This window comes from Lithobates pipiens, unplaced genomic scaffold, assembly GCF_037356315.1.
Source record: "Lithobates pipiens isolate NorthernLeopardFrog02 unplaced genomic scaffold, aLitPip1_a1.2 Scaffold_8, whole genome shotgun sequence".
NCBI lineage: Eukaryota > Metazoa > Chordata > Amphibia > Anura > Ranidae > Lithobates > Lithobates pipiens.
In genome coordinates, this window is record NW_027507903.1 from 554564868 (window position 1) to 554577831 (window position 12964).

Consider the following 12964-nt stretch of genomic DNA (forward strand, 5'->3'; position numbering starts at 1 on the left):
GTCCCCTTTTTGCTGCCAAAACAGCCCAGACCCATCAAGGCATGGACTCCCCTAGACCTCTGAAGGTATTAGAACAATAAACCAGTGCCACACTGCATTCACACCATTGTTACCCAGTGCCACATACAAAACAATTATAAAAATAAAATATTGCACATCAAATACACTTATAATAAATAATGTGAGCCCTTCAATAAATATAGTGCATGCAACAGTACTCGTGTCCGTGTCCTTATTTTGCACTTATCTGGAAAAAAAAGCTTCTCATGATCTTCTCACATACATTTGTGATCAAAACCACCATATATTGTGCAATCCCCATCACCGACATACATATGGCCTCACCTTGCTGCGCTTTCCCCTTTAACCATGGTTGGTATAGCCAGACTGGTCTCCCTCTCAGCACTACCCAGGAAGTTCAATTCACATCCTTCCTTGCCCCCTTTCAGGAATTTTTTCCTTCCAAGGTTTAAAAGAGATAAATCATCATAGCACTTTCCGTTTCCCGCCAATATTTTATTTAAATTAATTAAAATCAGACTCACAATAAAATGTGCACATACAGTATCTGGTGTACTACAGTACAACAGATTTCCCCTAAAAAAAAAAGTATTCCTGGTCTCTCACAAAATGGTGGCATGCTCACTTCCAGGTTTGCGGTGTGATATTACTTGCTCCTCCCTATGCATTATGTCATGGGTCACATGACTTCATCAGGGGACTCCACTTGACCTCTGAAGGTATGCTGTAGTATCTCACATCAAGCCATCAGTAGCAGATCCTTTAAGTCCTGGAAATTGTGAGGTGGGGTTTTCATGGATCGGACTTGTTTTTTCAGCATATCCAACAGATGCTTGATTTCACTGAGATTTGACGATTTTGGAGGCCAAGTCAACATCTTGAAGATACCTTCTTCCATTGCTCTATGGTCCAGTTCTGATGCTCACAAGCCCAATTTAGAAGATTTAGGCCGTGGACACAAGTCAGCATGGGCACCCTGATTGGTCTGGGGCTATGTAGCCCCATACACAACAAACTGCAATACACTGTGTGTTCTGACACCTTTTTTATCAGAACCAGCATTAATTTTTTCAACAATTTGAGCTACAGCAGCTATTCCATTGGATTGCACTACACAGGCCGGCCTTGACTCCCCATGTGCATTAATGAGCCTTGGCTACCCATGACCCTGCCGCCGGTTTTATTCCTTGGACCACTTTTTGTAGGTCCTGACCAATGCAGTCAAGGAGCATCCCACAAGAACTGCAGTTTTGAAGTTGCCCTGACCCAGTTTTCTAACCATTACAATTTTGCCCGGGTCAAAGTTCAAAAGCTTATGCTTGCCCATTTTATATGCTTTCAATATATCAGTTTAAAAGATATTCACGTGCTGCCTAATATATCCCACCCACTTTCAGATGCCATTGTAATGAGATCATCAATGTTTTTCAATTTAACTCTCAGTGGTCATAATGTCATGGCTGATCGGTGTTTATACACCTATACATAAACACTTTGATGATATAGAAAAACAGAAGATTTTACCTACAGAGTTTAAAAAAAGTAAATAAAAATAAATAGCACAAAATAAGTCAAAAAGAAAAAAAAAAGATAGAAACATATGGTGGGAGAGTGTTCAGTCAGAATGTGAGGGAACCCTATAAAGGTTTTTTAGCAAGCACAAATATTACATATATCTAATTCACAAGGCTTACCATAGGGAGGCTGTGTCAGGTTAAGGCAGAGGAGATGATAAGCTTTAGGACAGTCTCTCTTATCACACATCACCAACTCCCCCCCATCACCACAGCGGAAACAGAAATCTTCATGCATCTGTTTTTGCTCAGTTTTGATTTTGCGTTTCTTTGCTTTCAAGCGGGCATTTTTGGCCTTTTCTTCTGTTGCTGTAGCACAAGCTGTCTGCATGATGAAGAAACGCAACACTAGATTATAACAATGTAACATTGACAACAGAGATGTAGCACTACTCTGTGTATTCTGATTTAAAATTGTGATGTCTTTTTTTACAGCTTAAAGGCATTTTATACTTTGAAATATTTTTGTTGTTATTTAACTAGGTGTTAGTGTAATTATATTCCCTGTGTTGTTTGCCTTACCTTGTAATGATGGGCTCACATGTTGTGGCTACAGTTTGTAGTGTCATGGCTGATCGATTCCCCTATGCTCATGTATTGCTGTAGCCAGCCTGTCCCTTATGCACCAAGGGAACAGGACAACTTCCTGTACTGGATCACACAGCATCCAATCCATGGCTCACCATCCTCTCTGTGTTGTATCACAAGTGTGCTAATGTGATGAAACACATAATCTCACCCACATATATATCCCCATACCCACAGATATGTAGTTTATTCACAGGTAGTGTCTGATCTTACATTGCAGACAGACACACATTAGCCTGTGCACAGAATGCCAAAAACTTCATGTTTCATCACAAAAAAAAACAACAAAAAAAAAAACGGACACACAATAATGTGAACTGTACTCTACTATAGGCATGTATTATTGCAATTTTATGTAGTAGACTAACACAAAGTGGCACATCATTGTGAAGTGGAAGGAAAATGATAAATGGTTTTCAACATTTTTTTACAAATAAATATCTGAAAAGTTTGGCGTGCATTTGTATTCAGCCCCCTTTACTCTGATAACCCTAACAAAAATCTAGTGGAACCCATTGCCTTCAGAAGTCCCCTAATTAGTAAATAGAGTCCACCTGTGTGTAATTTAATCTCAGAATAAATATGGCTGTTATGTGAAGCCCTCAGAGGTTTGTTAGGGAACCTTAGTGAGCAAATGGCTTCCTGAAGAAGGGACACACCAGACAGGTCAGGGATAAAATTGTGGAGAAGTTTAGGTTAGGATTAGGTTATAAAAAAAATATCCCAAGCTTTGAACATCTTACAGAGCACCATTCAATCCATCATCTGAAGATGGAAAGCGTATGGCAAAACTTGAAACATAACAAGACATGGCCGCCCACCTAAACTAACAGGTCAGGCATGGAGAGCATTAATCAGAGAAGCAGGTAACTCTGGAGGAGCTGCAGAGTTCCACAGCTCAAATGGGAGAATCTGTCCACAGGACAACTATTAGTCGTGCACTCCACAAATCTGGCCTTTATGGAAGAGTGGCAAGAAGAAAGACATTGTTGAAAGAAAGCAATAAAAAGTCCTGTTTGCAGTTTACGAGAAGCCATGTGGGGGATACAGCAAACATTTGGTCAGATGAGACCAAAGTAAAATTTCTGGGCCTAAAAGCAAAACGCTATGTGTGCCAGAGAACTAAAACTGCACATCACTCTGAACACACCATCCCCACCATCAAACATGGTGGTGGCACCATCATGTTGTGGGGAGGCTTTTCTTCAGCAGGGACAGAGAAGCTGGGCAGAGTTGATGGGAAGACGGATGGTGCCAAATACAGGGCAATCTTAGAAGAAAACCTGTTAGAGTCTGCAAATAACTTGAGAATGGGGCTGAAGTTCACCTTCCAGCAGGACAATGACCCTAAAAATAGAGCCAGAGCTACAATGGAATGGTTTAGATAAAAGCATATTCATGTATTAGAATGGCCCAGTCAAAGTCACAGACGCTCTCCATCCAATCTGACAGAGCTTGAGCTATTTTGTAAAAGAAGAATGGGCAAAAATGTTACTCTAGATGTGCAAAGCTGGTAGAGACATCCCCAAAAAGATTTGCAGCTGTAACTGCAGGGAAAGGGGGTTCTACAAAGTATTGACTCAGAGGGGCTGAATACAAATGCACGCCACACTTTTCAAATGTTTATTTATAAAAAATGTTGAAAACCATTTATCATTTTCCTTCCACTTCACAAAGTGCCACTTTGTGTTGGTCTATCACATAAAATCCAAATAAAGTACATTTATGTTTTTGGTTGTAACATGACAAAATGTGGAAAATTTCAAGGGGTGTGAATATTTTTTCATAGCACTGTATGAAAGTTTCTTACCAAGTCCTGCTTAGCATGATTTCCATAGTAAGTATCAAATATTTTATAATCAACAAAAAACATCAAGTGGTATAACTGACAGGATAAGAGGTCCACTTACTTTTGGTCGTACCCCCAAGAAACCACTGCAGTTATCTGCACCACAATGACACTCCGTTCGACCGTTTCCCAAACAGTCAAGGTTATAGTTAAATGTTAACTCAGTACCTGAAAACATAAAATGTTTGGGAGATTTCAGATGCACAGCTGTATATGTTACTTCATATTTTCATATTTGATTCCATCACCCAGGAAACACAAGTATCATTCTTACATACAGCAAGTTCAATCAATGTACCTAGGACCTAATAGCAAAAGTGTTGTCAAACTCATACCTTTTACTGGATAACTAGGACTTCATCCTAAGTCATAATCAGTCTTAATTACTTGGAAAGACTGAGATATAGTAATTATTTATTAGTCAAATAAAAGCATCACTTTAATAATATGTTTGCTACCTTTAACACTAGATTATTTAGATCAGTGTTCTCAGTTGCTGGTCTGTGGCCTTCCTTCCACCAGGTAGTTGCTTTCCAGCTTGTTTATGCCAGCTGATATGCATGCTGATAGAAAATGTCTAAGGCCGGGTTCACACTGCTCCCACTTGAAAGTCCTACGACTTCCGATCTGACTTTGCCCTGCAGACTTTAATGAAGAGGATCCAACTTGAGATGAGTGCAACTTGGGTCTGGTATGGATTTAGGATTATTTTTTCTCAATACATTTTGCAGTGCTAACATTGCCTCTGACCACAAGTCGCACATGTCACAGGTCAGATTAGTTAAGATGCTGATCCGACTTCAATGACATTCAATGGGTTGAAATCCAACCACAGTAGTGAGGGAATCGTTTCCAAAGTAGGACCAGTTAAGACGGCTCTCACAGGGAATCACTGATTTATACACATCATGCAACATGTGCTCTCAAAGTCGGAGCGTATGTCACACCAGTGTGAACCGGGCCTCAGTGCTTTCCCTCCTGCTTGGCCACTGCGGTGCTGACTGTTTCAAGTGGAACCTTTGCTCATCTGCTTTCGCCTCCCCCCCCCTCCGGTGCCACATTTGGCACCTTTCAGGGGGGAGGGGGGAATGGGTATCTGTTTTTGACAAGTAACCTTCCGCACTTTCTGGAGACAGTGCTGCAGCGCCGTCCCTCTGAAGTTCGACTCCCCTCCTCCTTCCTCCACTGCCAGGCCAGTTAGAAAGTGCAGCACGCTTCACACATGCGCAGTAGGGAACCGGCTGTAAAGTGGAAAGGCTTCACTGCCAGTTTCCCTTAAGATTCCTGTGTTTCCCACAGGGAAAAGGGCCTGACCCGAAAACCTGCAACATTTTCCAATGCGTGGGGGTGTCGTTAAGAATTATTGGCACCCCCATGCATCTGTTAAAGAGCAGAGCATTTTGGTTTTAGGTGCCCGTGCCTAACCTTACTGTATGATTATACAGGATTTTAAATATATATTTTGCTTTCGTTTACTGTATGATATCAAACTTTTTTTTATTGTTGGGGCATGTAAAAATGTCCTGGGGTTTTACCAAAGCCTAGTACACATCATCCATTTTTTTTTATATACAACCCAGCAGGTTAAACGAAAAAAAAAAACTGACAGCTCCAGTCGGAGTCGCTGTACTAACAATCCGATGTTGGTACTGTACAGCTGAGCTATTGTGTTCTGACAGTGCGACCCCCCCCGGCAGAACACTCTGGTCAGCGCTCTCAGCCTTTCAGGAGAAGCCAGCCGAGCAATCGGCTTCTGACGGACTGACTGCCATACACATGGGCTGAATGTCGGCCGGTTTTTATTGAACTGGCTATTGTCGTTCCTGACATTTGGCCCATGTGGACTAGGCTTAAGGTTCGAGAACCACTTATTTAATTTAGATACATTTGTTGTGTGTAATACACAGCAACCAACTGCAATGCAACTTTTTTTTTATTTATGCATTGACAATGTTATACTATGCTGTTGCTATAGCTATCAGCTGTAGGGGCCCATGCCCACTGGGCATGAGATCTGGTGTATTTGTGTGGGTGAAAGGCATAGGTGCACCATCCAGCCCTCCAGCCAGCCTATAAAACTCTATGAGAGGCTGAACGCTGCTGTGGCTGAATACGGCTGCACAATGCACTGAGTGTTATTAACATTTAGTGAAGTATGCGCTAGGGACAAATGTCCGAAACACAAGAGATCCCAGCATTTACTTTTAAGGGTTGTGCTCCCAGTGGAAACCTAGGGGCATATGAGATACACTGAAGGACCTTCAGGCTCCATTTACACATATGCGACTTATCATGTGACTTTGGACATCAAGGTCGCAGACCTTAGTTTTCAATGCCACCCGTTCAAGTCTGTACTTAAAGTCGCAGGGACTTTTAAAAGGTGATTGCACTACTTTGGTGTAACTTTTGATGCAACTTTGGTCCAGAGAATGTAAAGTCGGATCAAAGTCGCACCAAGAGTTGCATCAAGGTCGTGTTCCAAAGTTGCACTGGAAATCGTGTGAATTTGGAGACACGCTAATGTCAATGGAGCCTTAGTGGAAAAAAGGGGAACTTTAAGATTCATTCAAGTTGAGCTCTGTGTCACTACCAGTCTTCCAGTGCATTTTCAACCCTACACCTGTTAAATATGCCAACATATCTTTTTGTGTCATGTTATTGAAGATTGTCTGAGTTAGAAAGCCCACTGAATAATCTTTTAAACTTTTTAGGTAAACATTACCTCTAATAAAATAATGCCGCGTGCACACGACCGGACATTCCGGCAGACTAGGCCTGACAGAATCAGTCTGTCGGACAATCCGATCATGTGTGGGCTAATCCGGTCGTTTTTCATTAAAAAAATCAGACGGAACCCACTCCGGAGAGCCCGGAAGCAATGGTTTAACGGTTTCAGACCGATATTATCTAAGTTCCCCCCTTATTTCATCCTCCCATTACCCTCTTCCCCCCCCCCCCTCCTTCCTTTTATTTCTCCACTTCAATAACCTACATTATCCCTTTTTCCCCCCCCCCACCTTCCCCATTCCCTGCTCTAATTATAAGGGTACTTTCCAAGGAAATTAAATATCACTTATTGCTATAACCAACGTACTATATAGGTACAGTAGAGCTGAATCTCCAGACTGCTGCTTGTCGGCTTATTTGGACATAACACAATTGAATTAGCCCTTTCCTTTACCTTTCTTTTCCTATCCGTGGTTACGATTGATAATATAGATATATGTCACACCGACGACATATTAAAAGCTCATTTGAGATTTCTGCTCTATACATGATCAATAGATCAAAAACCTCAATCCATCTTGAGCCCAAGTCCTATATTAAGTCTCTATTGTACTAAATAACTACATTTATCTGTTTATGTGAATCTTTATAGTGACCTATCATAACATGATACTACTGATGTTGCTTGTTAAATCTCTGTGAAATTGAATGAAACGTTGGTTTATATTCACTGTTTGACATGGATATGACTATGTATGTCTGTTACCCTGTTTACCTTAATAAAAAAAATTTGAAAAAAAAAATAAAAAAAATCAGACGGACCTAGAAATAGAACATGTTTCAAATCTGTCCGGCGGACTCAATTCCTATCAGGAAAACTGGTTGTCTGTATGCTGGTCCGACGGACCAAATACGACGCAAGGGAAGCTATTGGCTATTGAACTTCCTTTTTTAGTCCTGTCTTACATCATCATGTTCAAAACTTTTCGAATGGACTTAGTCCCTTTGTGTGTGGCCAAGCCCATTCGTTCAGAAAGTCCGTCGGAACTCCGCCGAAAGTCCATCGGGAAGACCGTAACACCTAGTCTGCTGGAAAGTCCGGTCGTGTGTACGCTGCATAAGACACTTTTAAGATATGTTTTAATTATATCAACAAATCATTAAACCTGAGGGTGCTTAGTGCTGGTTCACGCAGGGGCGGCTTCAAAGTCATCCGACTCTGAAGCCGCCCCGTACAGTAGTGAGTGTACAGCTTGTATAACAGAGTAAATTTGCTGCCCCCCCCCCCCCCCCCCCCCAAAATAACTCAACACACAGCCATTAATGTCTAAACTGCTGGCAACAAAAGTGAGTACACCCCTAAGTGAAAATGTCCAAACTGGGCCCAAAGTGTCAATATTTTGTGTAGCCACCATTATTTTCCAGCACTGCCATAACCCTCTTGGACATGGAGTTCAGCAGAGCTTTATAGGTTGCCACTGGAGTCCTCTTCCACTCCTCCATGACGACATCACTGAGCTGGTGGAATGATAGAGACCTTGCTCTCCTCCACCGTCCATTTGAGGAAGCCCCACAGATGCTCTATAGGGCTTAGGTCTGGAGACATGCTTGGCCAGTCCATTACCTTTACCCTCAGCTTATTTAGCAAGGCAGTGGTCGTCTTGGAGGTGTGTTTGGGGTCGTTATCGTGTTAGAATACTGCCCTGCGGCCCATTCTCCGAAGGGTAGGGATCATGCTCTGCTTCAGTATGTCACAATACATGTTGGCATTCATGGTTCCCGCAATGAACTGTAGCTCCCCAGTACTGGCAGCACTCATACAACCCCAGACCATGTCACTCCCACCACCATGCTTGACTGCAGGCAAGACACACTTGTCTTTGTACTCCTCACCTGGTTGCCTCTACACACGTTTGACACCATCTGAACCAAATAAGTTTATCTTGGTCTCCTCAGACCACAAAACATGGTTCCAGCAATCCATGTCCTTAGTCTGCTTGCCTTCAGCAAACTGTGGGCTTTCTTATGCATCATCTTTAGAAGAGGCTTCCTTGCAGACCAATTTGATGCAGTGCGCGGTGTATGGTCTGAGCACTGACAGGCTGACCCCCCACCCCTTCAACCTCTGCAGCAATGTTGGCAGCACTCATATGTCTATTCCCCAAAGACAACCTCTGGATATGACGCTGAGCACGTGCACTCAACTTCTTTGATCAACCATGGCAAGGCCTGTTCTGAGTGGAGCCTGTCCTGTTAAACTGCTGTATGGTCTTGGCCATCATGCTGCAGCTCAGTTTCAGGCTCATGGCAATATTTCTATAGCCTAGGCCAGTGATGACAGACCTTGGCATCCCAGATGTTTTGGAACCACATTTCCCATGATGCTCATGCACTCTGCAGTGTAGTTGAATATCATGGGAAATGTAGTTCCAAAACATCGGGGGTACCAAGGTTCGCCATCACTGGCCTAGGCCATCTTTATGTAGAGCAATCATTTTTTTTTTCAGATCCTCAGAGAGTTCTTTGCCATGAGATGCCATGTTGAACTTCCAGTGACCAATATCAGAGAGAGAGAGAGATAACACCAAATTAAACTTCTTGACGTCCGCGCTATAGCCGAATGATGGCCACAGTGCGGACCTGAATTTCCAGGAGTCATATGATGGCCTCCCCTATGCACGCTCCCTGCGTGCTGTGAGTCACTGAGACTTGGGTGATCACCGATCCGATTAAGGGGCCGGTCCCGGCCCCTTACCATGTGATCAGCTGTTAGCCAATGAGCGGAGGGGAAAAAAAAAGCCTATCACTGGCTCATCTGCAAGGGACATCGGTCCCGAAGAGGAAGAGGCAATTATGCCTCATCTATGCCACCTGCCATTGCCACCTGACAGTGCCCCCAAGCGCCATCTATCAATGCCCACAAGTGCCACCTATCAATGCCCACCAGTGGTGCCAATCGGTGCCAACCTAGCAGTGCTGCCTATCAGTGTAACTGATCAGTGTCCATCACTGCCACCTATCAGTGTCCATCAGTGCCGCCTCATTAGCGTACATCAATGACAGACAAAATTTCCTGTTTTAAAATTTTATAACAAAATAAAAAATACAAATAAATGTTTTATTAAAAATTTGGTCTTTTTACATTTTTTTAACAAAAAAATAAAAACCACAGAGGTGATCAAATGCCACCAAAAGAAAGCTCTAATTGTGGGAAAGAAATGATAAAAATGTAATTTGGGTACAGTGTTGTATGACCGTGCAATTGTCATTCAAAGTGCATCAGCGCTGAAAGCTGGAAACTGGTCTGGATAGGAGGGGGATTTAAAGTGGTTGTAAACTCTTACAACCAACTTTGACCTACAGGTAAGCCTAGATTAAGGCTTACCTGTAGGTCCAAGAAATATCTTCTAAACCTACGCGGTTTAGGAGATATTTGGCGAAAGACAGGCACCGCTGTCTACGGCGCATGCACCGTAGACAGCGGCGCGCAGGCGCACTGAGCACGCCGCGGTCAACGTTGATATGCCGTGAGTGGCGGCTCCCGTGCGCATGCGCGGGAGTGACATCATCGCGGCTTCGCCGAATGACAGCGGCGGGGCAGCGAGACCCACCAAGAAGATGGATGCGCCGGACTACAGGGGACAGCGGTGACTTCGCTGGCTCCTGTGTCAGGTAAGTGACACATAATGGACTACTATGCGATGCATAGTAGTCCATTATGTGTTACCTTTGCAGGGAATGAAAGAGGAAGTAAACTCATCAGGGTTTACTTCCTCTTTAAGTGCCCAGTAAGCAAGTGGTTAACACACCTGCTCCCCATTCACACCTGAGACCTTGTAACACTAACGAAACACATGACACTGTGGAGGGAAAATGACTAATTGTGCCCAATTTGGACATTTTCACTTAGGAGTTTACTCATCTTTGTTGCCAACGGTTTAGAAATGAATGGCTGGGTGTTGAGTTATTTTGAAGGGACAGCTAATTTACACTGTTATACTATATATGGCAGGGTAGAAATTGTTAAATTGCTGTACCTTGAGGTATGTCACAAAGAGCAAACAGTCCGACTCGCACATCTCCATTCACCGTCCACTTTTGGGTTTCGCAGTTGGGGTTACAGCTGTGATTCATAAATCTGGAATAATTCCCCTTGGGACCAGCATCTATGATACGATCCTGAAATTCACCGGACAGAAAGAGGAACAATCAATATGCTAGATGACAGAAAATAATATTAATGCACACATAATGTACAGTAGAGGTCTGTTATCACCTTGGTGACAGTAAGCAAGTAGAAGTTGGTGACTCCGTTTTCATGGGCTCGTTTCAAGCGAAGTCTGCACTCTTCCTCATCGATCAGCTCCCCAACGTATTCATTCACAAACTCACCCTGAAAGAAACCAACAAATACAATATTGAAAAAGGAGCAGATATAATCTTATGTTATCAAATCTTCAACAGTGTTTCTACCACATGAGGAAGCCAATCAAAAAACAGTATGGAGAAGAGTCTGGACTGCTGCAGTAGTAGCAAGAAACACTTGCTCCTGTTTGAATGAATGCCTAACATTGTTGATGCTGAAAAACGTGCAGTCTTCTTGTAAAACTCTGCGTAAACTGTTGGAGCTATATAAATCATGTATTATAATAATAATAATAATAAAGCAGAGCTCCACCCAAAAGGGGAAGTTCAGTTTGTTCCCCCCCTCCACTGTCACATTTGGCACTTTATAGGGGGGGGGGACATCACCGCAGTGTTCTGAGCCGGTAGTTTAACTTCCTCCTGCAGACACATCACAAGTCCCATAAGACTACAGGACCATTCACAAGGCGCGGTAGGGCTCTCGCATGTGCAGTAGTAAACCATTTCCTTTACTTGCTATGCCAGCGCCTGCACCCGGGTGAGGACCTAGCTGGATTCCTGGACAGTTAAGTGTTCTTATATTAAAAGTCAGCAGCTACAGTATTTGACTTTTAATTTTTGGGGGGAACTTGGAGTGCCTCTTTAAAAACAAACCTACAGAATTTTGTTTGTAACCCAGGGACTGCCTGTATTTCAGATTTCAGTGAATTCTAGAGTGCTGACTTACCCTTTTGTGCCTTATATTTCATTATCTCAGGCTGAGTTCCTAGCTCTACCACCTGTTTTGACCTTCATACGTGTGCCCCTTGTGAATACATTTTTCAGGCATTCTGCATTTCAGAACAACTACCATTTGGTTCTGTCTCAGCTGCACCAGGTTGCACAACAAGAAAAATGCAATGGAGGAATCTTGCCAATTAAGTATTTAACAGGAATAAGAAATCCAGAGATGAGCCAAACATAGCAGTATCCACAAAATAATAGAAATGTATGTTTTTAGTGGAATATTTAATGTATTCATTATTGTTAGTAGAGATGCACCGAATGGGTTTTTTGGTGCCGAAACCGATACCGAAAATGAAAAATACACTAGGCCGAAAACCGAAACCGATACCGAAAATTACTGTTTTTAAAAAATATTTTTATACAGGAGGTGGTCAGAGACTGGGGACATGGTTCAGGAGATGGTCAGAGACTAGGGACATGGTACAGGAGGTGGTCAGAGACTGGGGACATGGTACAGGAGGTGGTCAGAGACTGGGGACATGGTACAGGAGGTGGTCAGAGACTGGGGACATGGTACAGGAGGTGGTCAGAGACTGGGGACATGGTACAGGAGGTGGTCAGAGACTGGGGACATGGTACAGGAGGTGGTCAGAGACTAGGGACATGGTACAGGAGGTGGTCAGAGACTGGGGACATGGTACAGGAGGTGGTCAGAGACTGGGGACATGGTTCAGGAGGTGGTCAGAGACTGGGGACATGGTTCAGGAGGTGGTCAGAGACTGGGGACATGGTACAGGAGGTGGTCAGAGACTGGGGACATGGTACAGAAGGTGGTCAGAGACTGGGGACATGGTTCAGGAGGTGGTCAGAGACTGGGGACATGGTACAGGAGGTGGTCAGAGACTAGGGACATGGTACAGGAGGTGGTCAGAGACTGGGGACATGGTACAGGAGGTGGTCAGAGACTGGGGACATGGTACAGGAGGTGGTCAGAGACTGGGGACATGGTACAGGAGGTGGTCAGAGACTGGGGACATGGCACAGGAGGTGGTCAGAGACCAGGGACATGGCACAGGAGGTGGTCAGAGACCGGGGACATGGCACAGGGGGTGGT

At 43.6% G+C, this 12964-nt stretch overlaps 1 protein-coding gene across 4 annotated transcripts in view; it reads right to left on the bottom strand.

The window, feature by feature from the left end:
• The window catches only part of NSD3 (nuclear receptor binding SET domain protein 3), a 203464-nt gene that overhangs the window by 8095 nt on the left and 182405 nt on the right, over positions 1-12964 (bottom strand). For all 4 annotated transcript variants that reach the window (XM_077469942.1, XM_077469941.1, XM_077469940.1 and 1 more), the window contains 4 exons: positions 11036-11152; positions 10797-10938; positions 4094-4200; positions 1716-1920 (listed from right to left, as the gene is read on the bottom strand). In XM_077469942.1, coding sequence (XP_077326068.1) covers positions 1716-1920; positions 4094-4200; positions 10797-10938; positions 11036-11152 — 571 coding nt within the window. The remainder of the gene's footprint in view (positions 1-1715; positions 1921-4093; positions 4201-10796; positions 10939-11035; positions 11153-12964) is intronic.